The following is a 23,313-nucleotide window of genomic DNA, read 5'->3' on the forward strand; positions in this document are numbered from 1 at the left end:
TTACTGTTCGCAAATAGTTAAGGATGTGGGCTGTTCTAGTTTTAGGGAAATGCGAAGTTTAGCTCAGGATAGGAAAGAGTGGAGGTACGTGTCCAACCAGTCTTAGGACTGATGACCTTACGATGATGATGACTATCCTGCTATCACAAAAGGCTCTACGTGCGTTTTTCTTGCACAACTAAATAATAATTAAATCAATAATTATTTTGTTATTTACCTCTGTTGAAAGTAACTAATTTTTAGCGTCAATTTTACCCGACGCCAATAATTCTTATAAAGTGAACTAAACACAGTTAACGTTTCGCATAAAAACATTAAGGATTCTCCATATTTCTAAAAACGACCTACATATTTCAGTAAACTTAATAAAATATGGCGGTCAACATGTGTACTATACAAATAAATATGTATACAAACAGATAAACTCAATTTCCAGCCAACCAATAAACATGTTGAGATAATCGACATTAACTATCGGCACCCTTTGAGATCAATTTTCTCCAATTAAATAGAGATAAACGCAATAAACCTTAATTTGTTCGCATCCTTTTAAGTTACAATTGTACCTACTTATTTACTACCGACGCCAATATAAAACTGTGAATTATTGTTTTCTAATTCTGGACAACCCACAATTAATCATAACGAATTCATTCCTTTGGTTTAATTAATTGTCTTATACATCAAACTCATTATTTTTCAAAATATTTGTCGGAATAATTTATAATTAGAGTTCATTAATTTAAAATAACGAAAATGTAACCATTCTATAAAATAGGCGTAAAATAAAAGCGATTTATGACATTATTGTTTTGTTTTCTATTGAAACTATGGGTTTCCTACGGGAATGCGATTAGGAGATTTTGCCTATATTCTCTAATGCTAATAGCTGATTGGAAAATTCATATTAAGCAGAGGTGGAGTGTATATATATATATATGTATATATAATTAAGCAAGTAGGTATATACTTACGTAAATTCCTCCTTCTGCTTTTTTGTGACGTCGAACTGTAAACACATTTTGTCCAGCGGTAATTCGTGTCTTCTTGCGGTGCTTTGCATTATAGCTGTTAATAGTGATTGTGGATTAAAAAACCCACCCAACCATACTGATAAGGGCAACTGGAAGTAAACATTTATTAATATGGAATGGATTCAGTAAAACATAGGGATTTTAGTCTTCAAGCCAGAGGAATATAAAATGCGAAATTATCCCTCAGTCAGAAACTGATGTTCAGTCTTTAACTGAGGATGATACCTAGGCTGTCGAAACGCGTTTTAGGTTTTTTATTTGGAATGTTGGATTTTAGTGTTTTATTTAATTTAGCTCCGCAGAACTCCATTTGACATATATTTTATACGGATATTTGCAGACGTTTTCACATGAAATAAGTGATAAATATTTTTAAATTTTTAACGTCATAATACCACAAAGTCGGTGGTCCATGTTTCCAACTCTCGAATGCGTAGAAGCAAGTCAACAAACCAAGGAGTCAAGCTTAATAAAGACGGATAAGCTCGCGTGCTCCAACTTGACGGTACTTGATCCAAAAATAACGAGTTTTCTAAATTTTCCATGTCCGATGTAATGGTTAATTCCCCTTTCAAACCCAAATCTAATTCTTTAAGAGATCTTCTTATTTCTCCAATCAGATAATTCATGCGTTCGCATTCTTGAAATGCCACCACTACGTAAGGGGTTCTTTCTTCCACTTTTCCTGTTATCTCGGCCATATTAAAGTCTTCCGGAAGTTTTTCGTACATTTCGTCCACAATCTGCTTAACCTGCAACAGCAATTTTTGTTTGTCAGAACGTTTAAATCAGAACGATACCACACAAGTGAGAAACCTTATCTTCTTTGGTGACAGCAGTTGCAGCGGAAACGGACGCGTCACGAGGTTGCATTTCGAACACAGTTTTGAACAGATTTTCAGCAGTGGTCGTTAGAAAACCGATTTCCGCGTTCGGATGGAGTCCGTAAAGTGTTGGCGATTCCGGGGGCAAAGCTTCGTCAATATAATTATGATATCCTACATAATCTGTGTTAGGGGGCGCGGGGAATCCCGGTGCCAACATTAATTCACCGTCGATCTAAAAACGATTGATCTACGTGAACGGATTTTGATGAAAGAATTCAGGAGTCAAAGAAAAAGTAGAAAAATGAAAGCTAAGCTTCCATGGATTGCAAGATAACCTTAGATTTTATCGAAATTAAAAAAAATGGTCGGACATACCAAATCTGATTGAAGAAATTCTTCTAAATAAGTATTACACAATCTGCGATCCCAGTCGTCGGTGATATGACCCCCGTACATTATTTCACCGAACAGGTACCTCAGATCCTCCCAAGGGACTTTCGTATTTGCCTCCAGATAATTGTAAAGGACAAAAACGCTAATTGTTAAATCCCCCATATTAAAGGGATACACTTTATTCCAGCCCTGAGGCCCAAATTTTCTCCGTTCGGCGACAACTGCATGGAAATAGCACAACGAAAAAAGAATAACTTTAAATTCTGCTTCTTTTCCGCACTGTTCTAACGTCTCTTGATTAAAATTTGAAAGTGCCTTGTGAATGTTTGCTTGCATACCAGAAGGTGGTTCGTTAGTTATTTTTATAGAAGACTGAAGAATACCCTAAAATGATTAATTACTTTCAAATTGTAGCAATATAAAAGGGTAAAGAGTAACAGCGGAAGACCTAAATTACATAGGCTAATGTTCGTAAATAGTGAGATGTACTAGTCTTGGGAAAGTACGAAAGATTAGCTCAGTATAGGAGAGAGGGGAGGTCTAATTACTCTTCGGACTGAAGACCCATAGTGATGACAAAAAAAAGATGGCACTTAGTTTATGTTATCAATTAAATTGTGTGAAATCTGAAAGAAATGCTTCCATATTCTGGATTAAGTAGGTACCAGATTTTTCAAGAAAGTAGACATTTATATTTAAAAAAAGCAAACAGAAAAATAACAATTAAACATGCAGAAAGTGACGGGTAAAAAACGAAAAGAGGAATGAATCTACGCAAGGCAGTCAAATAACCTGTGGTATAATGTGAGCGTCAGGAGTTGCCGCTGGTTCTGCACTCATAAAAACCCTGTAGTTCTTTTGGGCACATGCTGCGAATTGTTCTAATTTCTTTTCCAAAGTAGAAAGCCATTTACGGACCAAATGTATATTTTGCAACACAACCCAATGTCCATGAGTTGCGGCCAAACTCATAGCCGATTCGGCCACAACTTCTTGGCCTTGGCCTAACGAAACGTTGTGAAAATTGTGATTTTCAGCTTTGAAACCGAGCTGTAAGCCGAGGGTTTCAACATCTCGAAGAGGATTTACACCTGGACTAAGAATGAAAAATATCGGAGTCGACGGACTGGTCTCTTCGAATGACATTGCAAAATCGACTGTTGCATTTTCCACATACTTCTGACCTAATTTTTCTTCGATGAATGCGCTACAATGCAAACGACTGTTTAACCCTTTTAAACTTTAATTATTGTTATTATTATTGGTAAACTATTAGTCACTTATTCACTTAATACAATGGTCGCAACCAACGGCGAGTCTAGAGGAAGATGCAGCTGCGAACGGATAATGTTTGATGTTCTAGTTAACAAAATCGACAAACATAATTAACTGTAAACTGTAATTTATGTACCTCATTGCGTAAGTCATTCTGTCGGGCCTTAAGGCTCTAAGCATACAGAGCCTTTGTAATCCCGATTTATTTTTCCATTCCTGCGGAAACCTTTCCCTTTCAGGGCAATCGGTTTCGACAAATTTTTTCCAGCGTTTGTTAGAGTTTTCTATATCACGATCTAAATTTCTGAATTCCTCTTTAGTCGACAAACTACACACACTTCCCCAACTCGAATTCGATAGAAAATCTACCGGGCTGGTGACGTGTGGCTTTATCGGAAATCTGAGAAAGAAGTCCAAATCTGAAGGGAGAATTTCTTCGCTCATGAGAAGAATCTGTTGTCGCAACAAAATCATACGATAGTATGCATACAATTTGTACCAGAAAAAAAAATAAACGTCACCTGAAAAGTCATCTGCGACGCAAATATAAGTTTGTCACATTCGAAAAGGCCTCTTGTTGTATATTGAAAAACGGAAAACGAGATGCAGTCTATTAAATTTTCTACTCTTTCTGAAACCACTTCGGAAGGTTTTGCTTTAGTAATGGCTTTTTGAAAAACAACATTAAAGGCCTACAAAATTTCTACTTGTTGAATAGAAAATAAAGGTAAAAATAACATTTGCAACCCTACAAACCTTTAATGAAAACTGATAGATGGGATTGATGGTGTTTAGCTCGTTTAATATGAAATATAACAGACTTGCCCTAGCAGCAGCTGGTCTATAGTTTTCTCTAGCTTGATCTATTTGTATGGAAGTCTTTTTGGCTTCCTGTACCTTCTTTTCGATTTCTGCCGCTGTGCGTTTTGTTGTTTCTAAATTTTCGACTAAACTTGCGTCTTCCAGAATGTTCTCGCCTGCTAAAGAAAGACGCGACAGAAGGTCGTCTTCTAACGTTTTTAATATGATTTTGAAATCGTTCTGTTGTTTTGTTAATTCTGCCTGAAATAAATTTTAAAACGAGTTTTGTTAAATATAATTGTCCAGCCCATATTTTTGTTTTTATTTACCTTTAGGTCTTCCAAATCGGGACGTTCAGCTTTTACAACTTCAGCCAGCAACTGATCTTCAAGTCCGTCTTTGGTTACCGTAAAGTTAATAAGAGTGGTTTGAGCTTGCATCTCCGGTTTATAGTGCGGATTGGCTAATTTTGTTTGTAGAATTAAGCGAAAATTCGAATTATACTCTATCTCCCTCTCTCCAAGTTTGATAGCTCTACAATATTGCAATGGTAAGGTTTTTTATAAAAAAAAAAAAAAACAAAAACTTCAGACGACGCAGTAGCTAAAGACAAAGAACTACTAACTTTTTGAAAATTATTTATTTTATAAATGAGCCTTTAGTTCAAGCTTTATGCAATAAATACATTATTTCGAATTAAGTGTCAGTGAAGTTTATGATAAATCGTTACTACAAATCGAATCACTTACTTTCCTTTTTTAATCAAGTTTCTGCCAATTAGGGCGTCTAAAGTAGGATCAATATCTTGGTCGATATTTTCCAAAAGTACGGTAGCACCTGATGTTAGGGATTTCTCTATAGTTTCGAAACAACCCTTTTGACCAAACTGAATGATGTGTAGAGCATCGCCGTACCTTTGTTTGATCCACTTTAATCCCTGAAGCTGATAAAAAATTTAATTCAGTTCGGTAATCGTCATTAAGTCACATTAAGTGCTTGGTCGGCAATTTATAAGATCCATCAGATGATACGTTTTAATTCTCATCAGCGCGCACACCATACGTATTAGTTTCGAAAAATTAGTAACCAAGCCAAAGTTACTCTATCATGCAAGCAAAATAATTGAAATCAGACAAATGGCAGAATTTTGTCATCTAAACTTACAACTGTATTACTTCATAGTATCATAGGCCTTAAAAAAGGTATCTTCTGTTACTTTCAGTTATTCTTGATTGAATTATCTTCAAAACAATAATAATAGCATAATTACATAGGTGCACAGATGGACCTTATTTTCTACGACTTATAGAAAAGAGTGGACATTTTACCTGTGGATCAATCATTAGAGGCCACCTATCCGAATTTGTTAATATCGTAGCATTCTCTGATGACATTCGGTCACTTGGAAGACCTTCATTTTGCCACTTGGCTATTTGTGTATCATCAGTTAACAAAGATAACAGATCTAATTTATCGGTTCTCGGAATTCTTGGCTGAAAAAGTGTTACTTGCGGGTTTATGAAAAAAAAAAAAAAAGAGAGAAAGTGAAATGACGCACTTCTATGTTTTTCATGTGTGGCAACCAGTGCTTGTTAATCAGGTCTTGTCTATATTGTTTCGTAAAACAACCTGCATACGAAATGAATGCGGTTATTAAAAGTACATCACCCGGTAACGTATAACCCTGTGCGGTTAAACTGAAAAACGACGACGAAAATTAAATTCGAAACCTCCGGGAAATCGGTAGAGGTATGCTTTTTGAAAGACTACCACTAATGCATACTGCAAAAACTGTACATACTTATTAACTGCCTCCGCCCATCGCACTTTTTCACTAGCTAACCCCCCAACTAATCGGTTAGCAAGCTGTATAGTAGCATTGGTGGCATTCGCTTCTTGTTGACAACGCATCTTTTCAGCTGTAGCTTGCTCAAAGTCGGCCGTTAATTGAGCCAATTGTTCTTCTAATGACTAAAAGCAACAACGTCATAAAAGTCCCAAGTGTATAAGTACTTCATTTAAGTCATGGTCGCATAGCGCCAGCGGATCGTTTTCAAATCACCTATGTATTGAATGATGTTGAATCGCGTATTAGCTTATCAATTAACGTATTACGTAACATATGTAGATCTGTACCAGTTGAATTAAAAACTCTCGTGACCATTACTGAGTTGAAGATGAAGGTGCTTGTTTCGGGTTCTTCGATTCTTGAGATTTATTGATTATATTATCAGGATATCGTAATCATTTTCGGAAGATCTGAGTTTTGTTAAGAAAACTCTCGAACTCGAACGAGCCCCTTTGTCTTCGACTCGAAAACGGCCACGAATACCTGAAATATGTCATGGTGTCGCAGTCGTGATTTTTTTGTCCAGTTTTACTTATGTATAAACAAAGTGTAATATTGTACCTTGTATATTAAACTCACCACTACTTTTCTTTTAATTGCAGCTAGTTTCTCTTGTGCAGCGGCCAAGTCGGCATTTGCTTGGGTCAGAGCTTTCCGTTTAGGTTCCACATCGCAAAAAACTTCGTAAAATTTTATTATATTAATCACCCATGCACACAGGCCAGCTGCAGCAGTTGATTTCGAACGTACGAAATCTGGATCGAATTCCGGATCCTTAAGGTACGGTTCGATCGCCTTTATTATCTCTGGGTGAATATTTTCCTTGTCGTAATTTATAAGTGAATCTAAGAAATTATCCACTTTCGCCATCATAAGCTAAAATTATTTAGAAAAATCACTATCTACATACATTTCAAGTAACTTGATAAATAATAAATAACCTTGGCGGATTTCCAGCTACGATCTTTGGGTATTTTCGAAGCTGGAGCTAAAAGTACCATAACGGCTGCTGTAACGTTCGTAACTGCGCCTGGTGGAGATCCGAACGATTTGAGTTCCGTCAAATTCGCTTTATTCAAAGTATTGAGAGCTTCTTGAGCAGCCGCGAGAGCTGGTTCAGCTTTTCTCAAATCTTCTTCGCAGTCTTTTTGTTTTTGACTTACTTCTTCTGCAATCTCTACCACTTTAAGTTCCTCTTCGTCGGCAAGGGTTTTCTCAACCGAAACCTTTTCGGTTTCGACACGAACAATTTCAATTAATGTGTCGGCAGCTTCGTTCTTTTCTTTCAACGCTACTTCCTGTACGGCTAGTTTTATCTTTAGTTCGTCCACTTGAGCCGCCGTTTTCCTTAACTTGTCGAGCCCGTTATTTAGTCGATCAACTTTCCTTTCTAATTCTTTCGCCTTGAGCTTTAAAAGCTTAGAGTACAAACTTATTTGTTCAAGGAAGGATTTCGGTGTGGTGTAATTGTGTCTACGTTCGTTTTGGAGATACAGTTTGGACGTTTGATTGACTGACGTATGAACAAATGCCATGAAACGGGCCACCGAATCTTGCATTTCTTCCTGTAAAAATAGCTCATTCTAAAATACCATATTATCGGTACATGTTTATATGTAACTAGTCTTAGTTAGGTACTATTTATGTTGGTAGTTCTTACTGGAAGTGGAGATAGCTCCCGAAGAAATCTCATTGAAACAGATATTAATGCCTCTTGGGGCCATTCATGGAACCAGTTGGTTTGCGTGCAGTTTATTAAAGATGGGAACTTTCTTCCTCGTATTCTTAATGTGGATCCGACGGGTGAGAAACACAAAACGATCTTTAGCTGTCGCCGTACACGATCGATGAAAAATTTCCAACAATTTTCTCTGGTGTCCAGAATTCCGGCTCCCTTTACTTCATTTCTTACTCCGGAAATGATGTTTTCAACTTCGTCTTCGGGAAACATATCGGGGGTTTCGCCAGTTGCCAATATGTCATTAATCAGTACCAAATATTGTTCGTTCGCTATTTGGGCGTCTGTTACAAGGAACATGATGCCAACATTTTTCAAACCACATTTCAGATATAAAGCCGCCAGTTCGTATTTCAAGTCTACAACGCTGTATCCCTTTTTGACTTGAATTTGAGATACTTCTAGTGAAGAAATAAATGCTGCTAAACGAGATAAAGACTGTTTTCCACTTCCGCCGACACCTACCAATAATGCACTTCCTCTCGGAGATTCCAAAATTCTATTGATTCTAAAAACAAAAAGTGCGCCCATACATGTAAAAGTAATTTATATGCACTAGATATCATCTGATACCTGCACACATGCATCATGGCATCTTCGAAAAGGACCAAGTTCATTGCAGCCACTAAATCGTTATAGCTGATCATCGCTTCGGTTAACAACTGATGCAGTTTAACCCACTTTTTAATCGGCATATACTTAGGTTCACCTATTCCTAACGCAAAGTGACAATAAATGTTTGGCTTTTCAGAAACGAGCGATTCTTCAACATCCTCGAAATTTTTCTTGAATATATCGCACTGAATCTTACAAAATGCTTCAATATCTTTTTCCTCGACTAACTTGTCTCCGTAAACCCTGTGACTTTCGTGTAACCACAGTCGAACCACATCAGAAGATGTGTTGAGGCAGTCGCCCGTCCCAAAAAGCAAACCCTAACGAAAATAATTTTCTATGCTGTTTTCTTCCGGGCTTTTTGGCCGTGGTCCGTGGAATCTTGCTTTTTCATAAACGTTTCGCCGTTCTTTGCTGACGTCTGCTGCTGATGATCAGTTACGACTCAGCACCCGCCCAGTCACCACCGAAGATGCCGTCAGCAAAGAACGGCGAAACGTTTATGAAAAAGCAAGATTCCACGGACCACGGCCAAAAAGCCCGGAAGAAAACACAGCATCGATAGACGCCGGCCGTGAAAGCCTAAGAACGACAGAAAACAATTTTATAAATTTTAATCTCACGAGTTTTTAAGCCAACGAAACAACTTATCGTTAGTTATGAAACACGAAAACAACTGTTTTTATACTTGCCTGAAATACGTTAGACATATCTCTGAGGTTGAAGATGTAATGAAATTTAACAGCAGTGGGCAAGAAAACCTGCGAAACTTTGCTGTGTAACATGATTGTAGCGTTTACAATATTTAACGATAAATTCCAAATGCACGATGGTATTTTGTATTCTGGATTCGTGAAGTGTTGGCTAATTATAGTCTGATAGATAGTGATCAACGAATCATTCGAAGGAAAATTAACCGCAAATACGTAGAAATGTCTTTGAAGTCTCGGGTTTATAGTAAAACTGCCAGCAGTCGGATTCATACAAGAGACATATTGGCAATTGTGTATGTCCTTTAACGTTAACCGCCCACGATCGTACCAATGGTTGTAATCTAAATGTTGACGGATTAAAGTATGCGGTTGGACGGTTCCGTATTGATCAACCTCTGGCATATTCATATCGTCGATGAAAAAAATCATGTTTTTATTTCCTGGAGGAGCATAATTACGGCCAGCTCTCTTTTCTAGAGGTTTCTCCAAAATTTTCTGAAGCATTTCGGAAGTAGTGTAGAAATTAAAAGGTACTCTGCAAACTGCGAATTTTTCTGACAATGACGAAAGCTTTTCACTAACTAAAACTGTTTTTCCAACGCCCGCATTTCCCACTAACATTACAGGTTTCATTTTTTCCATAAATAAGTCCAGAAAGAATTTAAGACGTATTGACTCAGCAGTGTGGACCAACGTGGCCTTGAATTAAAAGGAGCGCATTACAAAATGCCGTTAAAATTGTTGAATGTTTGAAATATCTGACCTGCAACGGGACATCTGTATCCAACTCGAACCGTCCAATTCTTTCTGACCAAGGCATAAACTGCTTTGATTCTGAATCAACGTAATAATCAAACACACTACCTCCGCTCGGAAATTTAATTGTCTTAAATTCGCTAGCCCACCATTTTGTAAATTCTACACGATGATCGATTGTCTAAAATTAATTAACAATATTCCGTAAATGATAAATGTGTATGAATCAGTACTATCGATATACATATAAAAAGTTAAGGCACTTGAATTTTTATATTTCAGTTCAAGTACAATTTAAATGTTTAACTTTTGTAGGTAAGTACCTACCTACCTACTAAATGCGCATGTATTTATTCCACGAACAGATAGATGAAAGTGACATGATCTTTTCATAATGCAACAATAACTTTATTTTTTAATGGTAGTCATTTTTTACTAGAGCTTACTTGTTCTTGAAATATCGTAGACCCAAAAGCCCATACACCACTAAAAACGAAGTAGAGTTCGTACAGTTCTTTAGGAGCATCTGATTGTATATTTTCCGGAATAAGGAGGCAGTCGAGTAAATGGCAGAGCATTTGAACATGTGAAATTTCCGGTAAAGGAATTATCCTTTTGAATCGAGTTCTAATATTTTCTAAGCACGTAGGAATATACTTGTCAGCCAGCATAATTAAATTAGACTTTTCGGATTGATTAGACCTCGTTTCTATCCAACTAGTTACAAATCTGTAAAAACCAGGAAGAAAAACTTCAGAAACATCGTACCTAACAATTACTTTTCATGGTCAGTAAACTTATTGAAACCAAGAGTGAGGATCGCGATTTCAAACCAAACAATTGCCTCTTATTACAATACCACCTAAGCAGTTTTGATTCATCAAACCGAAGTTTATTCTATACTTTGCACTTACGGATTCCAACCAAGATCCTGCGAATTGATGTAAAGAATTCCAGCTCTCGAGACTGTTGCAGGAGTGGCAGTTTTGAGGTTTGAAATTTCAAAAATTAGACGCATTGCAGGAGTGAGACCAATTCTTTCGTTACTGGCAAGTGTTAATACCTTATTATCGTCCATTACTGTATTAAGTGATTCGATCCACATTGGATCAATGTCACCGTCGAGTACAATCCATTTTGGGTGATCATTAACCGCGTTAGCTTGTTCGCGCATCAAAACAGAAAATAAGCCATCTTTCCATTCTCGTGTCGCTGGATTGATTATGCCAAATAATTCGTCATTTGTTACCGCTTTAGGGTTCAAGTCGTTATAAATTGGTTTTCGTTTCATATTCTGGTACGTTTTAATTAGTGATTTCCATACTTGCGTTTTCCCAGTACCCGCACTACCCACAATGAATACTGAATGTCTAACTTCTAAAAGTTCTTCTAATTGAACTACCTAGAGACATTAAATATATCGACATGGTACCATCTCTGAACATCATTTTCAAGAAAATTTTAACGAAAGAAAAATCAATTTAATTAAGCGAATAAAAGTGATCGAAAAATATTAAAAATGTGTAATATTTATCTAATTAGATGTAAGTACAGCTAATGTTTTAAAACTGAAAATATTAGAATCGATTTGAAAAAAAATGTGTAATATTTAATTCGTATTAACTAAATTGCATTCCAATATTAAAACCAGATAAGACAATTAGCATCATTTAGATTTTGAGTTTTCTAAGATATATTTCAAAATCAAACCCATCGCATTTGTATGTTGTTTATTTTTCGCTTGAATTCGCTCGATGTAGAAAACCTCTTACTTTGAGAATGAAATTGTCTTCTGGTTGCAACCGAAGGTCCACAGTTGCCTGTTTAACAGTTCTTTCGAAGTCGGCATCTCGTTTTCGTGGAACTTCTAAAGCAGGAAATAAATCACCTATTAATCCCATGAATACCGGAAAATCTTCCATCACAATTTTGGGGATATTAAAGTCCCTCAAAGCTCTCATTAAAACTTCTTCTTCAGGGCGACCAGGATCGCCACGCTAAAATATTTTGTCTAGTTAGTTATCGCGTATTTTTACTTAGATATGTGCCTATATTTAGTGGAGCAGAAGGTCTTAGTGGGCTCAAGAGCGAACACATAAAAATCCTCGGACTACAGTATAATCTAGGTATCTAGAGAGTCAGATAAGTCAGGACGGAAGGAGCAGTAGAGATAAAAGCAGAGGATAGCGCAGGGTCGAGTTGCCTTCAATAAAAACAAGTAACTTCTATACTCGCGAGCGATTAATTTAGAATTTCGAAGAAGATTGTTAAAGGTTTATGTTTGGAACGCGGTGCCGTACGGGTGCGGAAAAGAAAAGGTTAGAGGCGTTCAAAATGTGGTGTTACCGACAAATGATGAGGATATCGTGGATAGAGGAGGTTAGAAATGAAGAGGTATTAAAAAAAAAATAGGAAAACAGAGGACTATGAAAGTTGATAAAAAATAGACGAGATAGGTTGGTAGGACACCTTCTCAGGTATGAAGGTCTAGTCAGAGACATATTAGAGGCAGAAGCAGGAGTTAGGAGGGGTAGAGGTAGACCTACGATAGATTAGATTACTGTTCGCAAATAGTTAAGGATGTGGGTTGTTCTAGCTTGCTTTAGGGAAATACGACGCTTAGCTTAGGATAGGAAGCAGTGAAGGTGCATGTCCAACCAGTCTTAGGATTGACGGCCTTGTAATGATGATGATTATTGGTATGTATTCGTATACCTATCATATTTTTTACACAACCGTTCCTAACATGCAATAATAATAATGTTACTCATAAGACGTTTGGATTCTGAATAGTATAATTTATAAATTGCAAAATTCATCTTGGTTTCTCTTTCTTTTTTAGTGTTTTGATTTCCCACAAAATCTGCTGAAAACCTAATGTTATGTTACGTGACTATGAGTCGAACTCTCCACTGAAAAATTAATAACAACATACTTTACAAAAGCACATAAAATAATTAAAAATAAAAAATAAAAATTCCGACTTGATTTATTTGAACTACTTTCGTGTGTCAATTTTAATAAAGCCGTATTACGTATAAACCTAGAAAATTACGATTAATACTTTTGAAATTACCTTTAATGAACCTGCCACAACGAGTACAGACTTTATAGCTCGTAGTCCCCAATCGTAATGATCCTGTTTTGACAGTAATTCTTTGCATAAAGTGTAAAGAGTTATAAATTTTCTTCCCAGAATTTTCGCTTCCTGAAAGCCTTCTGCTACCAGCATAATTTCACAAATAAGTTCAAAATCAGGAACGACCATTGCACAAGGCCTAAAATGGGTCATCATACGTACGAAAGAAATGCAATGTAGGAGTGTATTAGAAAATAAAGCGAATTTAGGTCAGCAATATACGAAAAAGGATCCAAAAGATCGGATATCGTGTCGTAACGAAGAAAATTCACTATCGCTCTGCACCTGGTCAAAATTTTAAAACAATAAAAAAGTTATGAGTGTGTTCAATTTAGAAATGACCAAAAGACGAAGGAGGAGGCAATTTTGAAGCTAAAAAAGAACAGTTTCATTTTGGCCGAGATGCTTCGGTAAATGTATGACGCTTAAAAGGGAAAAATAATTATTTTGTTTTATTTAATTCTCGGAATTTTAAACCTCCCTCCTTAAGTAAATAATTTACCTAAATTGCGCTTTTAAATTTTCGGGTAATTCTGTTCTTCCTGCGTATCCAGGATTCATAGTAATAAATAGGCCTACTGTGGCGACGAGTGGAATTTTTTCCCCCAAAAAATCGAAAGTTTCTTTCTTATTACGTATAGCATCTAAAACAGATTTGACTTGGACCGCAACGACAGACAACACCTCGACTGATATTCTGTTGAATTCATCGAAACATCCCCATGCGCCTGTCTGCGCCAACCCTTTGTAAATATTTCCGCACGACTGGAAACAGAACATTCTAAATTACAAACATAAATAACAAAAGTCGTGTGTCAGAATAATTTAAATCACCGTTAGGGAGCTACCTTGTAGTCCATTTGCTCTGAACAGTTGAAAACATATACCATCATGCCCAACGCTCTTCCCAGATCTTTAGTCGTTTCCGTTTTACCAGTTCCTGCTGGTCCTGCTGGACCACCGCCCATGACCAAATGTAAGCTCTAAGATTAAACAATTCTGATTTTTAAGCATCAACATATTTGAATAAAATTCAATCGAACCTGAGTAAGAGTAATATAACACCTGTCTGTCAATGGGGTTATAACTAAACGTGGAGTGTTTCCTAAATACTCATAATTATAGAGGAATTCAGCATCACAAATGTTTGCAAAACAATCCTTTTCCTTTTCATCCCACCGGTGTCTTAACTGAGCAACCCATTGAAAAGCCAACGAGTTTTCGGTTTTCATTTGAATTAATTTTCCAACCACATCTCTCGAATGAACGTCTATCGTACAAACGGTCATAACCTTTTGCCTGTTTTGTTTCGTCAAGTCTCCCAATAGAAGATTTATCAACGTGCTTAATTGCGAAACTTGTTTTTTAAAATAGTCTCGAATAGCGTTGTCATAACCCTCTTCGAATCTCGCAAAAGCAGCGTTCACTTCTGTAGTCCACCAAATTTGAGTTCCGCATAAAGACACCTAATCATGCGTATGTAAGTTTATAAAGGAAAAGATAAGTTTTTTTGGAGTGTGGCCTATTGAATTATACCTGGGCTGGATAATCAAACAGCCATTGATCCCTCGGTTTTTCTTCGTATAAGGCAACTGCTTCGGCTAAATAGAAACGCAGGTTTGTACGCATTCCACTTTGCAACCTATTCAGCCAAACTTCAACCTAAAATACGCAAATACTCAAATGAAGGTGTATTTACTATACGAAGTATTCGACGCTTACTGCTCCGTTACAGTCGTATTGCTTTTCGAATTTGACAACTTCTCCATCTTTCGCCACCATGCCTTTAATAACATTGACAGAATCGTTATTATCTTTTTCTAGTATCAGTTTGCAAATGGAATCGAATAATTTGATTAAATGTTTCGAAACTAATTCGGGCTGATTACTATTGGAAAGAATATCCAACAGGTCTGCACAAGAGACGAAGTAAAATCGAGGAAAGGCGAGTCGTTTGGTCTCCAAATAAACTGCGAGAGCTTTTTCGCAAAGTGTTAGACCTTTTTGTAAGTTTTCTAAACATGGTACAAGGTCTCTGTTTTTAGTAGCTTTAATAACGTTGGGAACAGTGGAAAGTTGTTTGACCAGTTGCTTAAAGTCGTCGTTAATAGTGTAGAATCTTTCGGAATCGCCCGGAAGTTGTTTGCGAATGTCCTCCGAACTCATAAATATAGACTCCAAATGTATCCATGTTCTTTGAACTTCGAACCACAAAGAAATTACTTGATCAGCTATATTAAGTTTTTGTTGCCAAGACGAAACTTCCTTTAGAAAGTATGCTATATATTTGGACGTTATCAAATTTTGTAATTGCGCTTGGTTCTCTTCCAAAGTTTCTATCAGTTCTTCGCTCACTTTTAGAAGAATACTACCAGTTCGATGATGTAACTCTTGATCAAATTCCATTGTTGACCAAGTGACTTCCAATTCGCGAAGGACTTTTTCCATCGACATTTCCTTTACCGCCTTATCTACTATATTTTTTACCTCTTCTTCGCATTCGTGAAGATTCAGCTGAAGTAGTTCCGCAAGTGTCGTATTATGATCCATAATTATTTTGGTCTAAAATGCGACATCGTTCTTGTGTGCATGAATGATGTTTAATTTATTTAAATTAATTTGCTGATTAACTACAATAAATTTAGTGCACGAACTCCTACACAATTTCCAGCCATGAAGGTATCCTGAATGAGAAAATTAAAGCCGTGCTCAGCGCTACATAAATAAATTGTACATAAGTATATTAGATAATAGGTGCAAGCACAATCGTTACTCCTAATAAATGACTAATGTGAGTCTTTTAAGTAATTTGCTACAATATTTTACTAGAAAAAAAGTCAAGCCACGCTTTTTTATCGTATAATCAAATATTCTTATTCGAAAAATATACTTAGATGCACCCTTCTCTGTATTTTGCCCATACCTTACCTAATCCATTTCTATTACTAATCGTAATTATTATAGTACTAATAATAACCTAGACTAAAGAAAATAAGTGTCTATATAAGAATAATAAACACACCCACCTTGAATTCTGCAGGAACTGACGCTAAATTCTGCAAACACATTTTATAAGAAAAATTTTAAAATTTGCTTTTGTGTCATTGTTAGGTAAAACTATTTACATATTTACATTTGTACAAGAAAATAAGAAGCCTTTCAAACAAGTACTTGTTTACCTTAGTCGAGTTCATAAGTTGATCCCAGTGTCTCTCCCGAATAGCCCCATTTTGCAGTTCTCCTACAGCCCTTAATGATGTTAATGTATTTTTTACTGCCGCTTCTAAACCCATGAATGCATCCCAACTTCTCATATCCTTGTCTAGCATTTTCACTTCTTTCGCGAACTTTTTACACTCTATATCCATGTTTTCAACGTCGATTTTTCTCCAAGGTGTCGTCTTCCAATCGTCTACACATGTATGTACGATGTTGATAAAATCCCATAGTTGCTGTTTGAAAACAAAACACAACATTCCCACTTTTTATCAAGTTATGTAACATAATAACGAAAAAATTAATGAACATCGAAACATGAAAGACAACGTGGGCGTTGTTACCTCAAGAATATTATTTCGACCGACACGGTCTTTCTCAGAACTATAATAATATAATGGTAAAAATAAGAGTAATCCATATATCGACCGCAGAAATACTGTTAAGGTAATAACAAAATTTCGTGAAAACGTTCCTATGTTTTTTGTTTAATTCATTATTTCATTATAAAGCAACTTGCTTTTACCTTTGCCATGCGCAGTTCCTTCCTGCATAGTTTCAATAATTTAAATTCAGGAACGTTGACTTCAAACAACGAACCGGATTGTTGAATGTCTCTCATTTCTCTTTCTAATCTTTCGAGATCTTTGTTGACACTATCCATGGCAGCATACGGAAAATTACATGAATATAGAAAAAACTGCTTCCTTTTAAATATTTCTCTGAAGTAAACCGTTTGGTTTTCGAAAGCAATAATTCGTTTTCTAATGCTTGTCACTTCGTTAGCTTGTAGTGGTGCAAGTTGTTGTTTAACTGTAACAGCAATCTTCTTAGTATTACTCCATTGTTCGGGAAGTTCTTGTAATAATACGTTTATTTCTTCAGGTAAATCCTGATCGTAATATTTCAAAAGATCGATTGTTTCCTTGAGAGGGCAAAAGATTTCGTCGGTTTTTACTTGTCTTTCTTTAACCTTTAACAAATAACCCATCACATTAACCAAGGCATCGTAATCGCCATCGTTAACCGTTTGTAAAAGTCCTTCGTCAGCAGACCTAATAAATTCTGCTAAATCTCTCAAATTGTGAGTGACTGTGTTGACGAGATGTTTTTTAAACATGTCGCTCCATTTACAAACCAAATTTAAAAGTGCTTGCTTGAAAGGTCTCACATCCACTTTGAACCAGAAATTAAACACTTGTTCCGATTTAAGCGATTCTATTTCTGTCAGAATATTTTCGAAAGTGTCGATTTGTTCGCGAAAAGAATCGATGGTTGGAGAATTGAGAGTTGGGGCTGCGACGTCCTTTATTTTTAACAAGTCCAACTCTTCTTCAGTAAGTTGCCTCCCATAAGTGAGAAACTGTTGCATGTAGATGTTTCTATCGTCCAACCATAAATAAGAATAATTACTGAAGCGACTACAAAATTCGAAAACTTCGTTTATAACGTGATCAACACTTTCTAAAATGCTCTGTTTTATTTCTCTAATATCGTCGTTTTCTTCAATTTGGATGGTGTAACTTTTACCGTGTGATTTCGAAAATTGAGGTACATATAAAGACATATTTATTATCTTTTGAATGAGATCTACTACAAGTACTTGAAGGCTGTCTGTTCTGTTTGGATCTAGTGATGGTGAAAATACGATGTTTGGTTCTGCTAAAACTAATTGTGCTGCAAATAGAGGTGGTAATTTGTTAGTTGGATCCATGTGTTCATTAATATATCCCAAACTAAAATAAAAATATTCTATTCAGTACATCGTCATCTAGGTACACATGTTCATAATATAATTGTGGTGACTGACAATGTCCCATAAAGGTACCTACGTGCTAAAGTGAACCTACTGAGTTAGCCTGTACATACTTCATAGCCACCCAATAAACCAATTAAATAAAAAATATTACATTATCGGTCAGTGATTTGTCGAAACTATAAGATGCAGATTCGGTAAATCACCGACCAAACCGAAGCTAACCCATGCAAGCAAGATAATCAAAATCAAGTAAACAGCACTGTATCGCCACCTGTCCAGATATTCATTATTAGCATTAGTCTTTCATAGTTGCAAGATCATGTCAAATACTATACAGTTAACGGGAAATATCTACGGTTGGCAATAAATACCGTTAGTTATGTATTTGTCGAAACCATTCGTGGTAAACTTTTGAAAACCGTTATGTTTGAAATCGCTATAGTGCTAAGTTTATTCAAAATTTCTGATGTATTCTGTCCTATGTAGCTCACATAAGTATAAATATTGCATAGAGCAGACGGTTTTCTGACAATGTTCGGACATTACCTGCATCCTATCATCTGAAATAAATAGTTGAAAACTATTTTATCAACATAAGTAATGTACTTCATCCATTTCGGATCATCATCCATTCCATCAACTTCGAATAGCTTCATATTCTCGTAAATTAATGCTTCAATCTCTTTGACTATCTTCTTGATTTCCATCTCTCTTTTAGACGATTTCTCCTCGCAATCGTTGATACTTAACAAATTTTCCTTTTTTCCATCCTTTCGTTGAAAAAGTGGCTCTCTAATAAACGGTAGAAAAATATTTCTTATTTGATTGAGATTATCCTGGCTTTTTTGTATATGCCCCTGAAGTTTTCCAACTAATTCGTGAAATTTCATTATGTAAGGTAAAATATCTATAATTTTATGAATAAGAGAAACTCAAGCAGCATTAGGCAAAAGAAAATTATGAAAACCAACCATTGGAAATCCATGTTAAACTTGATTGTCCGATATCAATTAAAGAATCGATTTCTTGAAGTTCTTGCTTAATTAGCTGATATTCAAAATCTTTTGCACACTTTTTAATTCCATTATACCACTTAACACACACACTTAAAATTTGAAGATATTGCCGAAAAGTGTCATTTCGTTCGTACAATTTTAAAGCTGCATCGGGAACGTCAAAAATTTTTATTTGTCGTAAGTAATGAACTTCCCGAAGTATTGTCGATAGCTACAGAAAATTGACCGATTTATAAGAGTAATGTTATTTATGCTTGCTGACTAACTTCTGGATGAAAATTGACATGTAATTCGTTGTTTTTAGAAGTAAATTTAATTAAACAGTCTTGAAGATGATTTTCTATTTGTATGGGAACAGAAGAAGTCCATTCAGTAAATAGTTTTTCAGTTAATAAGATTAATTCGCTATTCAAACTGTTAAATTGGTCTACGATACACTGAGCGCCTTCTTCAGCTGTAATTCTAAAACCAAATAAATATAATAATGTGAAAAGGAGAACATTACTCCAAAATGGGGGTTGCTTACCGGGCAACACTCATGTTTTCTAAATTTTGTTGAATTCTAGTCTTTAAACTGTTTATCCATCGCAATGAACCGGCTAACGGTGGCATAAAACGATCAACTTGAAATTTCCCAAACTTTTCTAAATACTCTAACCGATCTTCCAATAGCATCTAAAATTTATTTTTTTTGTACGTACATGTTACCGTGGAATAGTAAAAATTGTTTATTAATTAAATTCCTACATTTTTAAATAAAAACGGAATTTACCATTAACCCACCTGTAAATAGATACATAAGTACCTACACAGTATAATTTACATACATATCTATTATTATACATTTATTCGAAAGGAGGAGACATTGAAGCACAGAAAATGTTGATCGATAGCCCAAAAAAGATTTCGAGGTATATCAATAACGGACGGTAAAATTTCATATTTTTCTCGATTTTGGACATTACGCTTTTTTTAGCCACTGAAAACAGTAGACAGTGGTGCATAAAATCAACTTCGTAATAATCGCGTAACAAACGTACAAAAACATGCAGTCGAATTGAAAACCTCCTCATTTTCGAACTCGGTTAAAAACGTAGGTCACATTACAGGACGTGCCGCGTTTATTTAATCTCCAGTTTAAAATAGAAAAAAATGTATAGCACGTAATTATGTACCTACCGTATAATTTATTGATTAATTAATTTTTTGACTCTAAATCTAACGTAATTAAAACAGTAAACGTTTACCTTAATGCTATCTACTTCTTCCTGGAGAAGATCTATTATTCTATCGTAATTTTTTGTAAATGCTTCTTTGATAACAGATCTACCAAGTACACATTTTACTATGCTTATTAGCTACAAAAGTATTTGTTATTTAATAACAAATTAATTGAATATATAACATAAACAGCCACTTACTTTAAAAATTCCTTCTAAATTGGCAGCTTCGTTAAACGCTTGACAAAATATCGAAGCCAATTTTAAATCTAAGTGATAAATCTTTACCTTAAACTCCTCAAATTCCGCTTCAAAAGAATTATCATCAGGATTTAATATTTCTTGTGCCTTGCTCGAAAATGCTAGAAAATATTGCTGAAATTCATTTAATACATCCGCTACTCTACCGCTAAGAGTTTTGCCCCTTGTACCGCCAATTTCTACTTTTTCTAATTTGGTAAACTCAATGACGGTATTAAAAAACCACTGGACAGTATCAAGGCGGCTTAAGAAAATATTAAGACGCGAAAAAACGGCGTTCCTATGGAAGTTCCATTGTCGATCTCCATCTTTAGCAAATCTGTGAATGTTCTTTTTAAAAGTGGTAAAAACCTCAATAAAACTTTTCATTATATCAACAACTATTTTCACCCGTTGCGATGCCTCGTCGATATCGCTATGAAACAACGTTGTTGGATCTAGATATTGTCTTGCCTAAAAGAACGATTAAGAACTAAAAACTGGCATGCGTAAAATTAATCTACCTACAGGTAAGGTGTGTTTCTAAGAATTCGAAGGAATTCTAAGTACATTTACTATGAAATTTCAAATAAATCTTAAAACGTGACAGAAACGCGAAATCTGTAATGTTTTTATTCACCTTTTCAATAAGCAGATTACTGATTTGTTTCAAAAGTGTTATAATTCTCGACTGATCGTAATACATAGAGTTCGCCCATACTAAACAGACAGTTGTCATTAAGGGAGGGAATAGCGACGAATATTCACAGAAATCAGTTTCTTCTAAAAGGACGACATATTTTTGAAGGGGTTTAAGATAAATGTTAACATCTTGTGCTTCCGCCAAAGACATAATGACGCTTTTGAAAAGATTTTGGAAGCAATTATAGTAGGCACTGTCGGATTTCTCCAAAATTGTTGCCATGCTCTTAACTCTTTTTTCTCTTAATTGGTCGTAAATGTACTGCAAATTTTTTAACCTTAAATCCCAAAAATGCAATTCTAAAAGAAATTATAATCATTTAAATTTAAAATTTAATAAATAATGATTTCAACCTGCAGCCGGTCCGAGTTCGGGTGATGAACTATTCCCAGAATGTACACCACAATTAACGATATCATTAACTTGACTTGCCCACTTTATTATCACCCCTTCAATGGCGCTTTTCATGTAAAGATCGAACGTTTCGCTGTTGGATTCTTTTAAAATTTTTCGTTCTTCTTCTTCAACCTTTTCGATCCCTATTGGCATTGGGAGGACCGTTTGTCCATTAACCTGACCTCTTACTTGAGAAACACTGCTCTTAAGATTATGAATATGCTTTTCTACATCTCTTGATATTAGTTTCGGCCAACCTTTATGATTAGTTTCGTTTAAGAGTAAAGGTACCAAAACCTATTAAGTATGTAAGTGATTAAGGCTAATATTTCAAAAAACCAAATCGATTTGTTGATACCTCATTCACAAGAGATGCGAGTTGATCTATAATTTTGCTAGACAAATCTCCCATTATGACGAAATTAGCAGGATTAGTCTTCGTTATTGAACAAGCATTCTTTTTGACGAAGAAAACCCCTGCAACCCAAAAGTCGGTCCTAAATAATAGTAATATTCTTTATCGACATCCCTTCAATAAAACTTTTACCCTTGGTTTTCAACTGTGGCAACGGAAACGTATTGCTAGTTAAAAGTTGAACGGTCGGAGTCAGATAGATTAATAGCAAAGTATTATTGGGCATTTCGAAAAATTTTTTCACCGCTTCTTTATTTTCCTCAATCGACATCATCTTGGCCCATTTTTCAGCTTTTAATCGTAATGATTTCTGCACGTATGAGCTCAAAAGCTCAATCCTGTTATCATTTTGGGGATCCATTCTACTCGACTGTATCACTTTCAAATGACACAAGAACGAAGGGTAAGCGTAATATGTCTATTCGATTTTAGATACTTGTTTCGGTTAATAAACAAAATTGTACTCTTAATTTTAACCGGTCCATAAATAAAGTAGCCCCAATAATGAAAAGACTTACTTTCGGTATCATGCCGATTTAACGTTAACGCTTTACAACTATTGTGTAGGTAGATATTCGTACCTACAATAATTCAAGAAAGACAACTAGGTAGGTACTGTGGAATATTTTAGAAAGATAAACGGCACAGCCTGATACGCATACAAATCGCGTGATAATCAGGATCACGACAAAAAGAAAATGTCGCAAACTTTGATTCTTAACTGTGTACAATTACACTGCATCATATCAATCAAAATTCGTATTTATGTAGATGTGTATATGTATATGTATAGATAATAAATAGGTACCTAACACTGGTATTACTAAAAGGCACGAAATCATTTTATTCAAATAAAAATAAATTGCCTATCGTACCTAATACTTATTTTGGACGGACAGTTATTGAAAATTTGTATTGTACACAATATTTTTTCTGAAACACTGAAGGAAAATACCGACATTCTACGACTTTATTTATCAGTTACAATGTCAAAGTAAACAATCGAATCCAACTAAAGTTCATTGTCAATGACAGACTATCAATAGGTATAACATACTGAATTAATTTAAATAATTTATAAACTTTGTATTCACTTTCTAATGCCTTTTTAATTTAAAACTATGTATATTAAAGTTCTAACGACGATATGTGAAGCAAAGTTGCATTTTCATTTATCAATTTCTCCTTTTAAATATTCCCTTTACAAA

At 35.4% G+C, this 23,313-nt stretch overlaps 1 protein-coding gene across 1 annotated transcript in view; it reads right to left on the reverse strand.

Annotated features, from left to right (window-relative positions):
- The window catches only part of LOC108738510 (dynein beta chain, ciliary), a 33,531-nt gene extending 10,480 nt beyond the window's left edge, over positions 1-23,051 (reverse strand). The window contains exons 1-41 of the mRNA XM_018471960.2: positions 22,238-23,051; positions 22,049-22,167; positions 21,648-21,987; positions 21,232-21,593; positions 20,553-21,065; positions 20,379-20,489; positions 19,658-19,806; positions 19,398-19,593; positions 19,087-19,342; positions 18,662-19,022; positions 16,883-18,092; positions 16,320-16,592; positions 16,167-16,196; positions 14,863-15,702; positions 14,677-14,802; positions 14,184-14,606; positions 13,989-14,123; positions 13,643-13,905; positions 13,078-13,279; positions 11,774-11,998; positions 10,916-11,403; positions 10,448-10,730; positions 10,009-10,182; positions 9,225-9,944; positions 8,491-8,852; positions 7,840-8,425; positions 7,121-7,744; positions 6,759-7,055; positions 6,132-6,301; positions 5,889-6,027; positions 5,659-5,823; positions 5,080-5,273; positions 4,660-4,864; positions 4,286-4,591; positions 4,051-4,221; positions 3,666-3,982; positions 3,047-3,461; positions 2,237-2,638; positions 1,851-2,093; positions 1,430-1,786; positions 975-1,123 (exon numbers count right to left, since the gene is read on the reverse strand). Coding sequence (XP_018327462.1) covers positions 975-1,123; positions 1,430-1,786; positions 1,851-2,093; positions 2,237-2,638; positions 3,047-3,461; positions 3,666-3,982; positions 4,051-4,221; positions 4,286-4,591; positions 4,660-4,864; positions 5,080-5,273; positions 5,659-5,823; positions 5,889-6,027; positions 6,132-6,301; positions 6,759-7,055; positions 7,121-7,744; positions 7,840-8,425; positions 8,491-8,852; positions 9,225-9,944; positions 10,009-10,182; positions 10,448-10,730; positions 10,916-11,403; positions 11,774-11,998; positions 13,078-13,279; positions 13,643-13,905; positions 13,989-14,123; positions 14,184-14,606; positions 14,677-14,802; positions 14,863-15,702; positions 16,167-16,196; positions 16,320-16,592; positions 16,883-18,092; positions 18,662-19,022; positions 19,087-19,342; positions 19,398-19,593; positions 19,658-19,806; positions 20,379-20,489; positions 20,553-21,065; positions 21,232-21,593; positions 21,648-21,987; positions 22,049-22,167; positions 22,238-22,466 — 13,130 coding nt within the window. The 5' untranslated portion in view covers positions 22,467-23,051. The remainder of the gene's footprint in view (positions 1-974; positions 1,124-1,429; positions 1,787-1,850; positions 2,094-2,236; positions 2,639-3,046; positions 3,462-3,665; positions 3,983-4,050; positions 4,222-4,285; positions 4,592-4,659; positions 4,865-5,079; positions 5,274-5,658; positions 5,824-5,888; positions 6,028-6,131; positions 6,302-6,758; positions 7,056-7,120; positions 7,745-7,839; positions 8,426-8,490; positions 8,853-9,224; positions 9,945-10,008; positions 10,183-10,447; positions 10,731-10,915; positions 11,404-11,773; positions 11,999-13,077; positions 13,280-13,642; positions 13,906-13,988; positions 14,124-14,183; positions 14,607-14,676; positions 14,803-14,862; positions 15,703-16,166; positions 16,197-16,319; positions 16,593-16,882; positions 18,093-18,661; positions 19,023-19,086; positions 19,343-19,397; positions 19,594-19,657; positions 19,807-20,378; positions 20,490-20,552; positions 21,066-21,231; positions 21,594-21,647; positions 21,988-22,048; positions 22,168-22,237) is intronic.
- Between the last annotated feature and the right edge of the window lie 262 nt (positions 23,052-23,313).

Source organism: Agrilus planipennis, unplaced genomic scaffold (genome assembly GCF_000699045.2).
Source record: "Agrilus planipennis isolate EAB-ADULT unplaced genomic scaffold, Apla_2.0 scaffold20, whole genome shotgun sequence".
NCBI lineage: Eukaryota > Metazoa > Arthropoda > Insecta > Coleoptera > Buprestidae > Agrilus > Agrilus planipennis.